The 19,819-nt window shown below is 44.2% G+C and overlaps 1 protein-coding gene and 1 pseudogene across 1 annotated transcript; one reads left to right on the plus strand and one right to left on the minus strand.

The window, feature by feature from the left end:
• Positions 1–71: 71 nt before the first annotated feature.
• On the minus strand, positions 72–4,968 carry LOC123129069 (protein BTR1). Its single transcript, XM_044549216.1, has 8 exons — positions 4,800–4,968; positions 3,181–3,419; positions 2,994–3,094; positions 2,505–2,698; positions 2,045–2,196; positions 1,189–1,314; positions 613–674; positions 72–508 (listed from the first exon to the last, which is right to left on the minus strand). The coding sequence occupies exons 1-8, from the start codon at positions 4,927–4,929 to the stop codon at positions 421–423; spliced, it is 1,092 nt and encodes a 363-aa protein (XP_044405151.1). The 5' UTR covers positions 4,930–4,968; the 3' UTR covers positions 72–420.
• Positions 4,969–5,924: 956 nt separating this feature from the next.
• LOC123129817 (cysteine synthase-like) lies at positions 5,925–19,204 on the plus strand (annotated as a pseudogene).
• Positions 19,205–19,819: the final 615 nt, after the last annotated feature.

The following is a 19,819-nucleotide window of genomic DNA, read 5'->3' on the forward strand; positions in this document are numbered from 1 at the left end:
CGGACACGAGAAGCAACAATACTAGTAAAAAAAATTCCCACCATTTTGCAGATACTAGCACTAAAGCTAGGTTGAACAAGATAAAACGAGCCTTCCAATTCACCAAAACAAGCAGAGCAGATGAGATCATCCTAGCAACAACCTCTGCGTCCCCAAAACAGGTAGCGTTTGTTTTTGTGTTATGGAGACTGTCAAATCTGTTGACATAAAGTATATGATGATTCTATTGCGGGCTGGCGGGAAAAAACACGGCTAATTTCGACTAGTTACTAGCACAACCGGACCGGACGGAATAAATAACAGCAATCATCTTCAAATTTTTCTCAAGCTCACTAAAGCTAGGGAGACAAAACAAATTCTCTCATTCCACCTAACACTCGCAAGGGCGCCTTCCATCTTTCCAGGAGATTGGATTCATCATCACCTCTCCTGACTGGCCGTCACCCTCTGCATGATCATCGCCTCGGCCGCCTGGATGGCCTCTGATGTTCCGGTTATCGTCACTTTCCTGCACCAGCGAGTGGAAATTTTATAAGCTTCAGTGTCGGAGAGGTGATCACAGAGCCAAGCATGGCGGCTTAATGTTACAGGCGCAGAATTACAGGAAATTACCTGTCGGATGTGCCAGCTATGAAATCGCCCCTATCTGATATCTTAATCCTGGCACCACTAGCCTGCAGTCGCAACAAAGTTACATGAGTTTGGTTTCCCCGAAACATGGTGCGCTCACACAATACAAGGCAGTAGCAGGTTTATGCAGATTTGCCACAAGTCACAGAAGTGTGAAAGATAAGTATGTTTTCTGAACTAAAATGAGGGCAGACAACATGCTCCAATGTTCTTAACTACTCCCTCTGTCCCATAATATAAGAACGTTTTTGACACTAGTGTAGTGCTAAAAACATTCTTATATTATGGGAAGGAGGGAGTATTTATCTGCTGCAGGGAAACTACATGACCAAATGAGCACTATTACCACAACAGCTGTCTAAGTGCCTACTGACTAATGCAGGGTGATACATCTTAACAAGATTGCTGCAGGAAAAAATCAATATGCATTACATTATAGAACGGAGGAAGTAATATGATGCAGAAGCATCGCCTATCTATACAATGAGCATACATGTTTGACCATATGCAGTAAAACAACACTAATGAGGTTCAGATTCACATGGTGTATGAAGATACCTGAATGATCTCTGTTATGTTCCTTCCTGCACGCCCTACAACTGCACCGATGTGTTCGTCAGCAACACCTATGGTGTGTGATTCTTGGGCATCATTATTAGCAGGTGATCTAACAGGTGTACCAGGCTGAAAAGTTTCAACAGAAAACCATGGTTAGAACAATTTGAAAACATATATGAGGTTAACACTACTACCCAAAAAACAAAGCAAAAAAGAAGTTGCTGCCTCAGCATACAGTTTTACAAAATAATAAAATATATGCATAGAGAATATAGCCTGAAGCATTAGAAGGCAAGAAAACTGGGCACATTAAATCTAACATCAAGGAGTTAGCGCACATAACATCAATCAGAAGTTCCAGCATACACATCTCTCTTTCTCCAAAAACAAATGCTTAGTGTAATACACATTTATGCATCTCTTTCTCCAAAACAAATGCTAGTGTAATACACATTTTATTTCCAGTGCGCTAACTAAGAAAAATAGCGTTCACAAAAAAACTGTCAGGTATCTGGAAGTGTGATATACCGTTTTATTTTTTATGGACTGCCTAATATTAGTAGCGCCAACAAAAGCTATCAGGACATAGCCATAATAAATTCACGAGATCAAATTTTGCCTTCTTGCAGTTCAAAGACTTGGATAGGATAAATGTTCTATGCACTTCCTAATGTATTACATGACTATGCAAAACAGAAAACAATTCTATTAGAAAGCATCTCATACATATCACCTGACTCCAACATCTCTCCTCAGGTGCACAACGAAAAGAGAACACATGGTAGATCATTATCAACACAGATGGACTAGGTGTTTACAAAAAAGGTGTACACCATGCAGGACAGCAAACACGAACCTTGTTGTTTTGGTACCTTCCACCACCACCACCACCACCACCACCACCACCAGCATACCCATTAGGTCCATAGTTCACAGCATTATTATATGGCACCTGTGGAATCATATAGCCAACAGGAACAGCGGCAGGGTAACTAGGGAAACCAAGGCCTGGATATTTTGAAGTGAAGGAAATGAGTAAGAGAGAATGGTTAAGCCATATCTGAAAAGTGAATCCATCTATAAATATCATGAATGCAAAGAGAATGTCTAGCTGCACATGCAAATATATCCCAGCATTCTCAGTTGTGACTTTTTTTTAAATGGTGTTATGACTTCTTTTTAGAGAAGCATGATAATAAATGCAGAACATGTATTCTTCAAGCAAGAAAGGTATTATGAGAAGGCACCCATTCAAGCAAGCATGAAGCAGAGTGGTAACATTAGAACTAGAAAGTGGTGAAAATTCTAGGATTTACCTGCATATGGAAATGGGGAACTCAAATTAGGTGGGTAGTGAACATCCTCAGACAACTTGCTTAATATTAAATGTATGGCTCGCATCTGACTGTTCAAGGGTCCTGTGATAGTAACAAGCCTATCATGCAAACCAACAAAGTTGTTGTCCTGTGGTGAAATTTTGATTCCAGCATGTGAATCTTCAATGAATGACCTGAAGAGAGAGGGAACACCAACTCTCAATATTCCAGGCAACAGAAACTAAAATAAAATAAATACAAGAACAACGATGAAGCATGTCATAGAAGTCCAATCAGACCAGGCACATGAGTATTATCAAGAGAAGGACCATACAGTTCCTATTATCGTGCATCGGTTCACATATACTTCATCAGTTTTCTTAATAACAATAACATTACACCAACATTGAAATTTAAGAAAGTATCATAGTGGGGGTGAAACTTAATGACAGTATCAGAGATTAGAACAGGTTTATTGATTAGGCATACTTGATTGTTGCTCCTCCTTTACCAATAATTCCACCACATGAGCTGTTAGGAACTACAAGTCTAAATTTAGGCCTGGCTTCAGCTTCATTAGATTCTTCCCCCTGGAAAATAACAGGAGAATATCAGTTATCAAGCAATGGCAGCATGGTCTTACAGACATGACCGTTTGCAAAATAAATTGATTTACCTCAGATAAGAGTTTCTCAAGAACCAACTCCATGGCCTTAACTACTTCGTCAAACAGTCCAGAGACCATGATGATTCTGTCATTTGTACCAGGGAAAAACTCATGGCTGCGCGATAATTGAATACGAGCCCCAGACTGAGATTGGAAGTCATTAATAGTTGAACCACCCTTGCCAATAATACATCCTGCTGCTGTATTAGACACCAGAAACCTCAAATGCGTTGGCTTCTCCTTGTCATCTGAGGAGAAAAAACAACTGCAGATTCAGAATTATATGGAAGAAAGGTGAATGGCAATAGTTATAACCATGCTATTATGAGTTCAATCATATATTTACCAAGGCCAAGGAACAGAAGCAACCCATGATGCACAACAAATAACATAGCAATTTTATAGGTTAAAATGGTGATTGCACCTAACGTCCAAAGAACCCGCATTTAATGTATAGGATTTCCATCACAAAAGGATATTTTCCATAACTTTACTGAAGTCCAGAAACAGAAGCAACCGATGATGCACAACAAATAACATAGCAATTGTATAGGTCAGTGATGTGGTTGCACCTAGAGCCCAAAGAACCCGCATGTGAGTTAGAGGGCTTTATGAACAGAAGACATTTTCCATGTTGTAGGTCACCTAAAACAGTTCAGTAGTTCAAAATGCCAAGGACTGGAACAAATTTCACTATGAAACAGAAAGACCAACTCCAGCCACACACCTACTTTGCGTTCTGATACAGCTGACCATTAAATCAAGAATTGTCACACTAGAAAGGTGAATGGCAGTAAGCATCCCACTACGAGTTCCAAGTTGAGAAGTACGTTAATTCTACTCATAAATGCTTTGAAGTCAAGCAGAAAGAGCAACTAACGATGCATTGTAATACACATAGCATTTTTTTAGGCAATGTAGTAAATAAACATAGCAATACCACCATGGTGAGGCCCAGCATAATTTAGTAGGTTTTGATTACTACACGTGTTTTCCTGCGTGCACTTCCTAAAACACTTAACACTTTCACCGTGCCAACAGCTGGAACAAACTGAACTAGGAAGTGGCGAGCAAAATCATCCGCCCACGAATGTCATGTTTAGAAATAAACGACAATCGCGCATCTGAAACAAAGTAATAAGTGTAGCTGTGCACAATCAGGCGCGCTGTAGTAGTAGTGTGTAGTCATGCCGAAGTGTACTAAACTCTACTTGAGCGCAGGCAATACCACCGAATCAGCCAACGAACGAACCAGAGCACATTAGCCAAACCGCCCACTGAATTACTAAACCATCCCCCCTTGCAGTGCAGTGCAGCGCGGTCAACCAACCGGGCGCAGCAGCGCGTGAGGTGCAAAACAAAGGGGCTAAGCATGAATGATCCTTGGCCAGCCGTGAGCGCCCCTCGTTCCCACAACGACCGGACTGAAATGGAACCGGCCGCCACCACAGCGGCCGCCCGCGCGCGCGCGCAGATCTCGGGCCCGCCGCGGGGCGCCAGGGCCCGGATCTCGCGGATCCGTCAGGCCACGGCGCCCGCGCTCGCACGCGGCGGAGCACAGCGCTCAGCTCGCATGGGGGAGAAGAGTTCGTGGGGAGGCGGGCGGCGTTTGCCAGCCGGTCGGTTACCTTCGGGGTCGGCGGCGTCGTGGTCGGCGTCGTGGTGGTCCTGCGGGGGAGGGGGCGGCGGGGAGGAGCGGGGCGCGCGCTTGGGCGCCGACTCGGGCGAGGAGGCGTAGGGGGAGCCCGGGGCCTCCATCTTCTGCCGGCGGCGGGGGCGGGCGGCGGGCGGCGGGGGCGGGGGCGGGGGTGGGGAGCAGGGGTGGGGGTGGGGGGGGGGGGGGGGGAGACGGGGTGGAGCGATGGTAGATCGCTGTGGGCCTACGCCATCAAGGGAGGGACTGAGACGAGGGTTTGGCTGCGCCGCGTCTTGGGCCTTTTATCCATCCATCCATCCAATCCAATCCAGCAGAGGATCGAACGCTTTCTATTTCTTGTGGGCCGTCGTTTTCGTGCCGTGCTGCCGGATGCTACCACACAGACGGCAACTGATGAAGGATTTTTGTTTTTGTCTTGGTCCACGACAGAAGCACCAACCGATCGTGCAGGGGAAATGCACTTTCCCCGGGTACAAAATGGCAAAAACCGGCGAGGCCAAAAGTGTGTTCCTTTTTCTTCAAGGAGGAAAAAGCGTATTTACCAGGTGTCGACAACTTTTACTAGGGTATGGAGTAGTACATTGTGATCATGCTTCACGGCGCAAAGGGACAAAGAAGGCCAACGCCGCGGGCACTATCTTAATCTTATCCGTTAACACGATCTCTATCCCGGACTTGTTCATGGCCCTTGGGTCACCTGAGTTGGTAACAAACACAAAGCGGGCCCTAGAGTTTTTTTTTTTGCAAAAGAGACTTCTAGGCGAGCTCTAGAGTTATACAATAAGGACGCTCGACTAGCTGCTCTTCTTCATTTTCCTTTTTTACACCTAGAAACTAGAGCCTCCTGTTAGTGGGACTCCGTTTATGTGTTAAAAGGGTTGAGATAGTTACAATGGGGGCCAACAAATACATAGAATAGAGCCGGTTATGGTGAGGTGTGAAAGTCACTGTTGTTTTTGGGGTTAAATCGCACATTATTATGCAAGACTGCATATCAAATCAAGGAAAAATATATGATGCATAAAACTCATATGTACCCGGGGCTTCTATCTTCTGTCGGTGACAGGGGGCGAGGGCAGGGGGCGGGGGCCGAAGGATGGAGCAGGAGGAGATGGGGTGGAGCGATGGTAGATCGTTGTGGGCCTACGCCATCAAAGTAGGGATTCAAACGAGGGTTTGGCTGCGCCGCACCCTCGCCTTGGGCCTTTTTATCCATCTGCGACCAAACACTTTCTATTTCTTCTGGGATGTTGTTTTCGTACCGTGCTCATATACCACCACGACTGCAACCATCGGGTTCTGTTTGTTTTGTCTGCTCTACGGCAGAAGTACCAACAGTCATGCTGGGGAAATACAATTCCCCGGGTACAAGATACAAATATCAACTGACTCGAGAGTGCATTTATCTTTCTCTTCTCTTCGATTCGAAGAAAAGAATAGTTATCTGATGCCCACAACTTTTATCAGTATACACACTAATCACGCTTCATGGCGCAAGGAACAAGGAATGCCAAGACCGCGGGCTCTATCTTAATCTTAACCGCTAAACATGTTCTCTATCCAAGGTTTGTTCATTGTCACTTGGCTGACCTGAGTTGGTCACTGACAAAAGGCGGCCCCTAGAGGGTTTTTTTGTGAGAGAAACTTCTAGGTGGGCTCTAGAGTTGTACAATAAGAACGCTCGACTAGTGGCTCTTCTTCATTTTCCCTTTTTTACACCGGAAACTAGAGCCTCCTGTTAGCGGGACTCGGGACTCGGTTTATGTATTAAATGGTTGAGATAGTTACAATGGAGCCAACAAATACATAGAGTAGAGCAAGGTATGATGAGGTATGAAAGTCACTGTTGCTCTTTGGTGTTAAATTGCACATTATTATGCAAAACTGCATATCAGATCAAGGAAAAACATATGATGCATAAAACTCATATGTACCCAGGGCTTCCATCTTCTGCCGGCAGCGAGGGTGTGCAGCGGAGGCGGGCACTGGGGTGGGGTGGGTGGGGGCGAAGGAGGGAGCAGGGGGAGATGGGAGTGATGGTAGATCGTTGTGGGGCTATGCCATCGAAGGATGGATTGAGACGAGGGTTTTGTTGCGCCACGCCCACGCCTTGGGCCTTTTATCCATCCAATCCAACAAAGATCAAACACTTTCTATTTCTTCTGGGCCAAAGTTTTCGTATCGTGTTGTCGGATCCTACCAAGCACGACGATAACTGAAACATTTGTTTTTGTCTTGGTCCACGACAGAAATACCAGCCAATCGTGCCAGGAAAATGCATTTCCCGGGTACAAAATGCAAAAACCCGGTGAGGCTAAAAGTGCATTTATCTTTGTTTTACTTCAAAGAGAAGCACATTTACCGGGTGTTGACAACTTTTAATAGTGTAGTGGTACATTGTAATCATGCTTCACCGCGCAAAGAGACAAGGAAGGCCAACACCGTGGGCACTATCTTAATCTTATCCATTAACATGATCTCTATCCTAGGCTTGTTCATGGCACTTGGGTGACCTGAGTTGGTCACGAACACAAGGCTGGACCTAGAGTTTTTTTTTGCGAGAGGAACTTCTAAGCGGGCTCTAGAGTTGTACAATAAGGACCCTCGACTAGCGGCTCTTCTTCATTTTTCCCTTTTTTACACCTGGAAACTAGAGCCTCCTGTCAGTGGGACTCAGTTTATGTATTATGAAGGAAATATGCCCTAGAGGCAATAATAAAGTTATTATTTATTTCCTTATATCATGATAAATGTTTATTATTCATGCTAGAATTGTATTAACCGGAAACATAATACATGTGTGAATACATAGACAAACTTAGTGTCACTAGTATGCCTCTACTTGACTAGCTCGTTAATCAAAGATGGTTATGTTTCCTAACCATGAACAAGGTGTTGTTATTTGATTAACGAGGTCACATCATTGGTTGAATGATCTGATTGACATGACCCATTCCATCAGCTTAGCACCCGATCGTTTAGTATGTTGCTATTGCTTTCTTCATGACTTATACATGTTCCTATGACTATGAGATTATGCAACTCCCGTTTTCCGGATGAACACTTTGTGTGCTACCAAACGTCACAACGTAACTGGGTGATTATAAAGGAGCTCTACAGGTGTCTCCAAAGATAGATGTTGGGTTGGCGTATTTCAAGATTAGGATTTGTCACTCCGATTGTCGGAGAGGTATCTCTGGGCCCTCTCGGTAATGCACATCACATAAGCCTTGCAATCATTACAACTAATGAGTTAGTTGCGAGATGATGATTACGGAACGAGTAAAGAGACTTGCCGGTAATGAGATTGAACTAGGTATTGGATATCGACGATCGAATCTCGGGCAAGTAACATACCGATGACAAAGGGAACAACGTATGTTGTTATGCGGTCTGACCGATAAAGATCTTCGTAGAATATGTAGGAGCCAATATGGGCATCCAGGTCCCGCTATTGGTTATTGACCGGAGACGTGTCTCGGTCATGTCTACATTGTTCTCGAACCGTAGGGTCCGCACGCTTAACGTTATGATGACAGTTATTATGAGTTTATGCATTTTGATGTACCGAAGTTAGTTCGAAGTCCCGGATGTGATCACGGACATGACGAGGAGTCTCGAAATGGTCGAGACATAAAGATTGATGTATTGGACGGCTATATTCGGACACCGGAAGTGTTCCGGATGATTTCGGATAAAACCAGAGTGCCGGAGGGATTACCGAAACCCCCCGGGGAAGTAATGGGCCTTATTGGGCCTGAGGGGAGAGAGAGGGCAGCAGCCCAAGAGGTGGCGCGCCCCCCCTCAAGGGGAGTCCGAATTGGACTAGGAGGGGGGCGGCCCCCCTTTCCCTCTCCCTCTCCCTCTCTTTCCTTCCCCCTCAAGTCTCCTAGTTGGACTAGGAGAGGGGAGTCCTACTCCTACTAGGAGGAGGACTCCTCCCCTTGGCGCGCCCCATAGGCCGGCCGGCCTCCCCCTTGCTCCTTTATATACGGGGGTAGGGGGCACCCTAAGACACACAAGTTGATCATTGTGATCGTTCCTTAGCCATGTGCGGTGCCCCCTGCCACCATATTCCACCTCGATCATATCGTTGTAGTGCTTAGGCGAAGCCCTGCGTCGGTAGAACATCAAGATCGTCACCACGCCGTCGTGCTGACGGAACTCCTCCCCGAAGCTTTGCTGGATCGGAGCCCAGGGATCGTCATCGAGCTGTACGTGTGCTAAGAACTCGGAGGTGCCGGAGTAACGGTGCTTGGATCGGTCGGATCGGGAAGAAGACGTACGACTACTTCCTCTACGTTGTGTCAACGCTTCCGTTGCGATCTACAAGGGTACGTAGATCAGACTCTCTCCCTCATTGCTATGCATCACCATGATCTTGCGTGTGCGTAGGAATTTTTTTGAAATTACTACGTTCCCCAACATATTAAAGGGTTGAGATAGTTACAATGGAGCCAACAAATACATAGAGTAGAGCCAGTTATGGTGAGGTGTGAAAGTCACTATTGTTTTTTGGGGTTAAATTGCACATTATTATGCAAACTGCATATTAAATCAAGGAAAAACATATGATGCATAAAACTCACTCCATGCATACACACTATAAATGATAGTGTCTTATTTAGTTCAAAGCGAGAAGTTTTGTGTGAACTACGTACCATACTAAGAGAAACCCACATTTTTTATGCGAGTTGAGTTGAGCGATTCTCACGCAAGACCAAATGCGATGTATGTATGTGATACATCTTAATCAATGAACCCGTAAACATTGAAGGCATCCTTGGTGATAGAATAACCGGTAAACAAACAACGCAATAGTTTGTAGGACAAAACACTCATATTTTTCTTTATAGAACATTTTTAGTACTCCCCGCAAAAAAGGTATATATAGATAATTATCTAATTTACTTATTTGCACACAAAATAGACAAGCATGATTCTAGAAACACCGACAAAATTTTATAGATGCCTACCATGAATATCTAAGTTAACTAAAATAGACACAAAGAACGATATATTTGTAATTCATTTAAGTCATACAAATTAGTCATTTAAGACTCGTCTATCCATCAATCCATCCGCCATCACATGTTTTTTTTCTTCTTTTAGGTCATTGTTTTCTTATCGTGCTCGGATACCACCACGACCGCAATAGCCGGAATTTGTAGCATCTGGTCTGCGACAAAAAAACCAACCAATCGTGCCAGGAAAGTACACTTTCCTGGATACAAAATACAAATATGGGTGAGGCCAAAAGTGTATTTATCTTTCTTTTCTTCGAAGAAAGACATATTTATCTTGAGTCGACAACTTTTATTAGTGTACACTCTAATCACGTTTCGCAATGCAGGGAACAAGGGAAGCCAGCACCGTTAGCTCTGTCGAAATCTTACCTGTTAATTTGATCTCTATCCAAAATAGTGTATTTATCTTTCTTTCCTTTGAAGAAAGACATATTTATTTTTCACCGACAACTTTATTAGTGTACACTCTGATCACGTTTCACGGCGCAAGGAACAAGGGAGGCCAGCACCACGAGCTATGTTGAAATCTTATCTATTAACATGATCTCTATCCAAAGCTTATCCATGACATGTTGTGATGATGTTGGCTTTATAATATAAAGCGGGGAAAACCCTTTTTCGGTAAAGCTTATTCATGACACTTGGGTACAGATGACACAAGGCAGGCTCTAGGGTTGCACAATAAGGACGCTCTCAACTAGAGCCTTTTTTTGCGCCTGTCAACTACAGCCTCTTGTTAGTGGATCCAGTTTATGTGTCTTTAAGGTTTCAAAGAGTCATAATAGAGCCAACAAATACATGAAGTTTGTGTATTTACTTTCACCCCAGAGCAAATTGGTAATGCACAAATCTTGATGAGTTGGGTTTGTTCTGAGCGAGTTATGATAAGGCATGAAAGTCACTGTTATTTTGGGGGTTAAACTGCACATTATTAGAGCATCTACAACCGGACATTGAAAATCCGTCCCCTCAAACACCCGTGGACGCACCCGGGCGTGTCTGCGGGCATTGACCGGGCACGCCTCAAATTAGCCACTTTGCAACCGCCTCTCTTATATTTCATCCCCTAGGTCCATACAACAGGCATGCAAAAGTAATCCTATGTACTACCCTAGCTACTCTTCGTCGTTGGAGATGTCCACGACAATGGTGCTGGGCGCCGGCTGGACGGGCGAGTAGGAGGGCTCCGACTCATTCTCCTCCTGCTCGACCTCATTCGCCTCCTCTGCGGCTTCTTGCGCCTCCATCTCCTGCCGGCGACGGCGTCCATGAAGAAAATATGCCCTAGAGGCAATAATAAAGTTATTATTTATTTCCTTACATCATGATAAATGTTTATTATTCATGCTAGAATTGTATTAACCGGAAACATAATACATGTGTGAATACATAGACAAACAGAGTGTCACTAGTATGCCTCTACTTGACTAGCTCGTTAATCAAAGATGGTTGTGTTTCCTAACCATGAACAAAGAGTTGTTATCTGATTAACGAGGTCACGTCATTAGTTGAATGATCTGATTGACATGACCCATTCCATTAGCTTAGCACTCGATCGTTTAGTATGTTGCTATTGCTTTCTTCATGACTTATACATGTTCCTATAACTATGAGATTATGCAACTCCCGTTTTCTGGAGGAACACTTTGTGTGCTACCAAACGTCACAACGTAACTGGGTGATTATAAAGGTGCTTTACAGGTGTCTCCAAAGGTAGATGTTGGGTTGGCGTATTTCAAGATTAGGATTTGTCACTCCGATTGTCGGAGAGGTATCTCTGGGCCCTCTCGGTAATGCACATCATATAAGCCTTGCAATCATTACAACTAATGAGTTAGTTGAGAGATGATGTATTACAGAACGAGTAAAGAGACTTGCCAGTAACGAGATTAAACTAGGTATTGGATACCGACGATCGAATCTCGGGCAAGTAACATACCGATGACAAAGGGAACAACGTATGTTGTTATGCGGTCTGACCGATAAAGATCTTCGTAGAATATGTAGGAGCCAATATGGGCATCTAGGTCCCGCTGTTGGTTATTGACCGGAGATTCGTCTCAGTCATGTCTACATTGTTCTCGAACCGTAGGGTCCGCACGCTTAACGTTACGATGACAGTTATTATGAGTTTATGCATTTTGATATACCGAAGTTAGTTCGGAGTCCCGGATGTGATCACGGACATGACGAGGAGTCTCGAAATGGTCGAGACATAAAGATTGATATATTGGACGGCTATATTCGGACACCGGAAGTGTTCCGGGTGATTTCGGATAAAACCGGAGTTCCGGAGGGGTTACCGGAACCCCCCGGGGAAGTAATGGGCCTTATTGGGCCTGAGGGGAGAGAGAGGGCAGCAGCCCAAGAGGTGGCGCCCCCCTCCTCATGGGGAGTCCGAATTGGACTAGGAGGGGGGGCGCGGCCCCCCTTTCCCTCTCCCTCTCCCTCTCTTACCTCCCCCCTCAAGTCTCCTAGTTGGACTAGGAAAGGGGAGTCCTACTCCCACTAGGAGGAGGACTCCCCCTCCCCTTGGCGCGCCCCATAGGGCCGGCCGGCCTCCCCCTTGCTCCTTTATATACGGGGGCAGGGGGCACCCTAGAACACACAAGTTGATACACCTGATCGTTCCTTAGCCGTGTGCGGTGCCCCCTGCCACCATATTCCACCTCGATCATATCGTTGTAGTGCTTAGGCGAAGCCCTGCGTCGGTAGAACATCATCATCGTCACCACGCTGTTGTGCTGACGGAACTCGTCCCCGAAGCTTTGCTGGATCGGAGCCCGGGGAGCGTCATCGAGCTGTACGTGTGCTAAGAACTCGGAGGTGTCGGAGTAACGGTGCTTGGATCGGTCGGATCGGGAAGACGTACGACTACTTCCTCTACGTTGCGTCAACGCTTCCGCTTTGGTCTACGAGGGTACATAGACAACACTCTCCCCTCTCGTTGCTATGCATCACCATGATCTTGCGTTTGCGTAGAAATTTTTTTGAAATTACTACGTTCCCCAATAGTGGCATCCGAGCCTAGGTTTTATGGTTTGATGTTATATGCACGAGTAGAACACAAGTGAGTTGTGGGCGATATAACACTACAAGAAATATGTCAACTTATGACCTTCTGTCAGTGACCCTCGAAGAATTGGTCATAAATTTATGACCATTTTAGACCAATTGGTCAAAAGCTGTTCAGGGGGCTCCAAACCCTAAACCATTGCGACCATTTTGGTCAGAAAGGTCGTAATTTCCTTACACGAAATGGTCACAAAGCAAACAGTGCTAGTCCGCTGCCTTATTTCTAGTTGTTAATGACCAATATAGATGGTCATAGCCTTGTAGATTGTGGTGGGTGGTGATGACTAGGCGCCATCTCATCAGTTTTGCCTATGTGTCATGTCCATGTGGCAGTTTTTGCCCTAGGTTGTGAAGCAACCTATATTTCTATCATTCCCAAAATTCCCAAAAAAATCTCATAAATTCTTTGGGGCATATCTTCATCAAATATGTAAAAATCCTTCCTTGCCTAGTTCAAAACTAATTCAACAATATTCATTTTCCTATTCTGTTCACAACAACACTTTATGAAGGAAGTGCTATTTATATATTCTTGATTGCCCTCGGAATTTTTGGGCACTCTTTCCTATCCAAATCATTACCGCATGACAAAATTTAGCTCCATTTGCCTAGCAAATCTTCCTCGGCAAATTTCCAAAGTTTTTGTCCACCTAGAAGCATTGTGACGGAAGTACCTTTTTATATCTCTAAATGAGATGAAATTTATACAGTTCCTTCATATGCCCAAATTATCACCCTCCTCCAAATTGCAGCTCAGTCAAATCATCTATGTGAGCCAAGGTTCAATTTATATTTTATGGCCAAATTGGCACGTTGCAAAGCAAGTGTTATATAGACCCCTCCTATTACCCTCAAACTTTTCAGGCACTCTTCCATACCCAAATCATTGCCACGTGATAATATTTAGCTCAATTTTCCTAGTAAATCTTTCTCGGGAAATTTCCAAAGTTTCTACCTCGAGAGAAGCTTTGTGAAGTAAGTACTAGCTAGGCTTACCCAAATGATCTGAAAATTTACCAGCGCATGACCATACCAAAGTAACTTACCTACACAAATTTTGAGCTCATTTCATTCATCCAATATCTCTCACTAGTTTTCCCAAGTTTTTGTCCATAGAAGAGCATTGTGAAGGAAGTACCACTTTGGCATGTCCAAATAGTATCCATTTTCTACAGTGCTTTCCTATGCCCAAATAACCATCCTCCACCAAATGCCAGCTCAATACATTCATTATTTTGAGCCGAGCTTCAACATTCGTAGTTATGTCCAGTGTGGTAGTTTGCAAAGAAAGTACCACCCAGGCTCCTCCTTTTGAGCTGAAAATTTGTGAACACGGTCATCTTAGTAACTGATCATCCTCAGCCAAAACTCACTCCCATTAGCCATGTACATTTCCCGTACCGCTAATCAAACACTTGGCTGCTAATTCATGTTTGAGCATCGATTGGTCTCCTCGTGAGAATCTTATGTTGTAATTTTCTTCCTAGAACCAAACTGGGGAGTGCCCAACCCACTAGACATGCCTAGGCCGCGCAGAACATATGGCAACGTCACGGTCGCGCGGTGACCACGCGGCGGGTATGCGAGTTTACGTGCTCTAGAGTTGGGGCCCTCGGCCGCCGCCCAAACCTCGACGTATCATCACCAAACCATGTATTTATGATTAAATAGGTCCTTATGTAACTAGAAATGATTTTTGGAAAAAATAAATAGCAAACTATGAGGCAGGTGCCGTTCAAATTTGACCCGCTTCCAACTGAATCGACGGAAATTTGTCTTTTTCACGAGAGGTGGATCAAAAAAATTTACACCCAACCATTTTGTCAATTATGCATTAAATATGGCCTAGTATTTTATAAAAATTATTTGGTCCCTTTTTGCAACAATTATTTGGTAGTTCCTTCACAAAAAACCTCTTTTCGGGCACTCGAAAAATGGAAAATGGTTTTTTCGTCCAACGAAAATAAAAACTTCCTTAGAAAACATTGTTTGCCATTCCAATATGCACTCTTGTGCACAATATGAGATCATTTTAACAAACTATGGCATGAATGTGGCCATAAGATTGATCATTTGGCTTGAAAGCCATTGATCTCCACACATGATAGCTCGTTTCTGAGAACACTTTTTTATAATAATTGCCGTATTAACAGTTTGTTATTTTTCCTAGGAACTTGTCCACATATGATGACACAATGCGAAGGTTTCCCAATTTTTTGATTTTTTTTGAATTTTTTATGCCCGTTTCAAAATACGGTCAAAACGGCGGGAATGACCGTTCCTAGCTAGTTGTTAAATCTTGGAATTTTTTTGGTGTTTCTCTGATTAAATAGATACTTATGTACCTAGAAATGATTTTTGGAAAAAATAAATAGCAAACTATGAGGTACCTGCAGTTCAAATTTGACCTGCTTCCAACTGAATCGACGGAAATTTGTCTTTTTCACGAGAGGTGGATCAAAATTTTTTACACCCAACCATTTTTTCAATTGTGCATTAAATATCTCCTAGTATTTTAGAAAAATGATTTGGTACAATTTTGCAACAATTATTTTGGAGGTCCTTCACAAAAAAACCTTCTTTCGGGCACTCGAAAAATGGAAAATGATTTTTTCGTCCAAAGAAAATGAAAACTTCCTTAGGCAACATTGTTTGCAATTCCAATATGCACCCTTGTGCACAATATAAGATCATTTGAACAAACTATGCCATGAATGTGGCCATAAGATTGATCATTTGGCTTGAAAGCCATTGATCTCCACACATGATAGCTCATTTCTGAGAACATTTTTTTATAATAATTGCCGTATTACAAGTTTGTTATTTTTCCTAGGAACTTGGCCACATATGATGACACAATGCGAAGGTTTCCCAATTTTTTGATTTTTTTTAATTTTTTATGCCCGTTTCAAAATGCGGTCAAAACAGCGGGAATGACCGTTCCTAGCTAGTGGTTGAATATTGAAATTTTTTTGGTGTTTCTCTGATTAAATAGATACTTATGTACCTAGAAATGATTTTTGGAAAAAATAAATAGCAAACTATGAGGCAGCTGCAGTTCAAATTTGACCCGCTTCCATCTGAATCGGCGGAAATTTGTCTTTTTCACGAGAGGTGGACCAAAACTTTTTACACCCAACCATTTTTCAATTGTGCATTAAATATCTCCTAGTATTTTAGAAAAATGATTTGGTCCAATTTTGCAATAATTATTTGGTAGTTCCTTCACAAAAAAACCTCCTTTCGGGCACTCGAAACATGGAAAATGGTTTTTTCGTCCAAAGAAAATGAAAACTTTCTTAGGAAACATTGTTTGCCATCCCAATATGCACCCTTGTGCACAATATGAGATCATTTGAACAAACTATGCCATGAATGTGGCCATAAGATTGATCATTTGGCTTGAAAGCCATTGATCTCCACACATGATAGCTCGTTTCTGAGAACACTTTTTTATAATAATTGCCGTATTACAAGTTTGTTATTTTTCCTAGGAACTTGGCCACATATGATGACACAATGCGAAGGTTTCCCAATTTTTTGATTTTTTTTTGAATTTTTTATGCCCGTTTCAAAATGCGGTCAAAACGGCGGGAATGACCGTTCCTAGCTAGTGGTTGAATCTTGGATTTTTTTTGGTGTTTCTCTGATTAAATAGATACTTATGTACCTAGAAATGATTTTTGGAAAAAATAAATAGCAAACTACGAGGCAGCTGCAGTTCAAATTTGACCCGCTTCCAGCTGAATCGGCGTAAATTTGTCTTTTTCACGAGAGGTGGATCAAAACTTTTTACACCCAACCATTTTATCAATTGTGCATTAAATATGTCCTAGTATTTTAGAAAAATGATTTGGTCCAATTTTGCAACAATTATTTGGGAGGTCCTTCACAAAAAAACCTCCTTTTGGGCACTCGAAAAATGGAAAATGGTTTTTTCGTCCAAAGAAAATGAAAACTTCCTTAGGCAACATTGTTTTGCATTCCAATATGCACCCTTGTGCACAATATGAGATCATTTCTTTTAATTTTTCATGTGAAAAAGTAGAAAATGACCCCCCACCTAAAAACTCATTTCTCATAACAATTTTTAAAAGATATTTGTCTTATTCCAATTCCAAGTTTGTTAGTTTTCCTAAAAACTATGTCACATTTGGTGACACAATGAGAATGTTTCTTTTTGAATTTCTCATATCATAAAATTGTTTCTATGATTCAACACTTTTTTTTGAAAAAATATGGTTCAACACCTTATTTTTAGTCGATTGCGACCAATTTAGAAGGTCATAACGTGTACTGGATTCTGATTGGTCCATGGACATGTCACGCGGATCGTGCTCAAACGCCGTCGGATGCTCTCGGATCCGACAGCAGCCCTTTCTCCCTCACCCCCTCCCCCTCTTTGTCTCAAAAAAAAGAAAAAAGTAAACTCCCTCACCCTCTCACCCCACGAACCCTAGCGCTCCCTCTCCCTCACGCGCTCCCTCTCCCCTCGTCTCCCACATCGCCGCCGCCACCCCGCCGATCCCATCCCTCCCTAATTCAGATCCGACCCCATTGCCCGCGCCCACGCGCCACTATGTGCTCCTCCTCGCCTCCCGGAGGACGTCCGCCGCTCTTCCTTCGCCCGTCCCGGAGGCCTCAGTTGGCGCCCTTCGCCGCAGGGCCGCCGCGCTCGTCCCTCCCGCCGCAGGGGACAACATCCGGCAGCGCCTGTGCCCGTAGCTGCCGGCCAACTACTTCGGCAACGCCATCGTGCGGGACCTCGTGACGGTGCGCGTGGGGGACGTGCTATCGCAGCCGCTGGGGTTCGTGGTGGAGCGGATCAAGCGCGCGGTGGCGCGGGTGGACGACGCGTTCGTGTGCTCCGTCATCGACTACCTGGAGCTGGAGTCTATTGGTCCCCCTTCGTCTCAAGGTAGGAACTCCCCGATTCGACCCCCCTCTCTCTGGATTTGATTTGGCGCTGCTTGACGAACCTTCTGTTGGTGCTACGCAGTGCGTGGCCATGGCTACATGCCTTCGGTCGCTGGCCACGGGGCTTCTCCAGCCGGCGCGTCCTCTCAGCGAGCGGATCTTGCACCTCACGCCGATGGTCTCCGTCGTCCTGGCGGAGGACTGCTACCTTCAGGGCCACTATGGGTGGTCCCTTCCTTGCTCCAGGACGGCGGGACCGGGCAGGACAAGCACATCACGTCCGACGTCACCCAGGCAAGCCTCGACCTCTTCCCCTGTACATCGACTCTGACGGAGACTGAGGTGAGCTGGATTAAGGGGAGGCTCATGTGGAGCGGTTGATTTGATTCAGCTGATAGGGTGGACGCCGCTGATCGAGCTGAGGCAGATCGCCGGGAAGGAGGGGGTGGGTGCCCGCATCGTCGGCAAGATCGAGGCCTACTAGCCCCTCTGCTCCGTCAAGGACCGCAGCGCTCTTACGTACGGTCAGCTCGTTCTAACCAGGCTCGTTCACTTTTACAAATCTTGGGATGGTATCAGTTTATAGAGCTAGTTTCATTTCTGCTAGTTGAGCAATTTGTGAAAAGTCAACGGGGGCTAAAAGGAGCTAAATTTCCACTTATGCTAAGATTAAGGCTTCTTGTAAAGTGTAAACCATCATTTTCATTGTTTGGCTGTAGGGATTGGTGTGATGAGGTGGTGATTTCAAGTATATTTTGTTGCACTTCCCAGAATTTATTTTGCAACTGTTGGGAATTATGAACTTATGTTGTGCTATTTCTTCCTGTTTTCTTCAGGATGATCGAGGATGCTGAAGAGAAAGGGCTGATTTCACCAGGTGTCACGACTCTAGTCGAGCCGACCAGTGGTAATTTGGGCCTGGGATTGGTTCTGATTGCCCTAAGCAAAGGATATAGGTTCGTCGCGGTGATGCCGGGCCAATACTCGCTTGATAAGCAGATCTTGTTGAGATACATGGGTGCTGAGTTGTTCATAACTGGTGAGATAGATAGATAGCATCAGCATAGTTGCTTCCTGGCTCAAGGAAGCACAGATGTTTGCTTGCTTGATTAGGTCTGATTGATTTTCCTTGCAACCGCTGTGATTTGTATCTGTAACCTTGTTTCTTTTGTGTAACCACATGACAGATCCAACACTTGGGTTCCCAGGAATAACCGACAAGGTCGAACAGCTCAAGAAAGAATTACCAAACGTACACGTTCTTAATCAGTTCTCGAATCCAGCAAATCCTGATGCACACATCAGATGGACTGGTACTAGTTTTCCCATTGTGAAGGAAGGACACGGCGGAATGTAAGCACAATCCTTGAGCTTAATTATAGGCTCTTGTGCAGCAGCAACCGTTGATTTCAATTTCAGCTGATCAATCATCTGTCCTTGTGCAGCACAAGGGTTCCATGGGGATACAACAGCAGCAGGACGACCATGACTCCATCAATTGCAAGCTCCAGGTACTAATCCCACTCAGCTCTCTCCTGTAGCGCATCCATTACTCATACCCTTGCTGCCCCCAAATCTTGAGCGATGAGATAACGTCATGGAGAGTGGGATTTTTTGTTTCCTAGCTTAGCAATTGAGTTAAAGCAATGTAATATAAGTATGAGCACTCGGCTATGGTACAACTGTTTGCATATTTGTTTTGTATTTTTTATAAATGATGATAGTTTGTGCAAGATGTTCACATGTTAATTTTTGTTGACTAAAATCTCTTATGCCCTTGACTTAGCTTGACCCAGAACAGATGCATACTAACCTTCACCTTGTTCTTTCTCTCGTAGACTCGAAGGAGGCTGTATGCAAGGCACCAAGGTGCATGGTGCTCGCAAGCGACGAACGGAGGCTGTTCGACATCGGCTACACAAACCACTATTGTGAGCTGTTGGGGAACGCAGTAATTTAAAAAAAAAATCCT

The sequence above is a fragment of the Triticum aestivum genome, chromosome 6A, assembly GCF_018294505.1.
Source record: "Triticum aestivum cultivar Chinese Spring chromosome 6A, IWGSC CS RefSeq v2.1, whole genome shotgun sequence".
Taxonomy (NCBI): Eukaryota; Viridiplantae; Streptophyta; class Magnoliopsida; order Poales; family Poaceae; genus Triticum; species Triticum aestivum.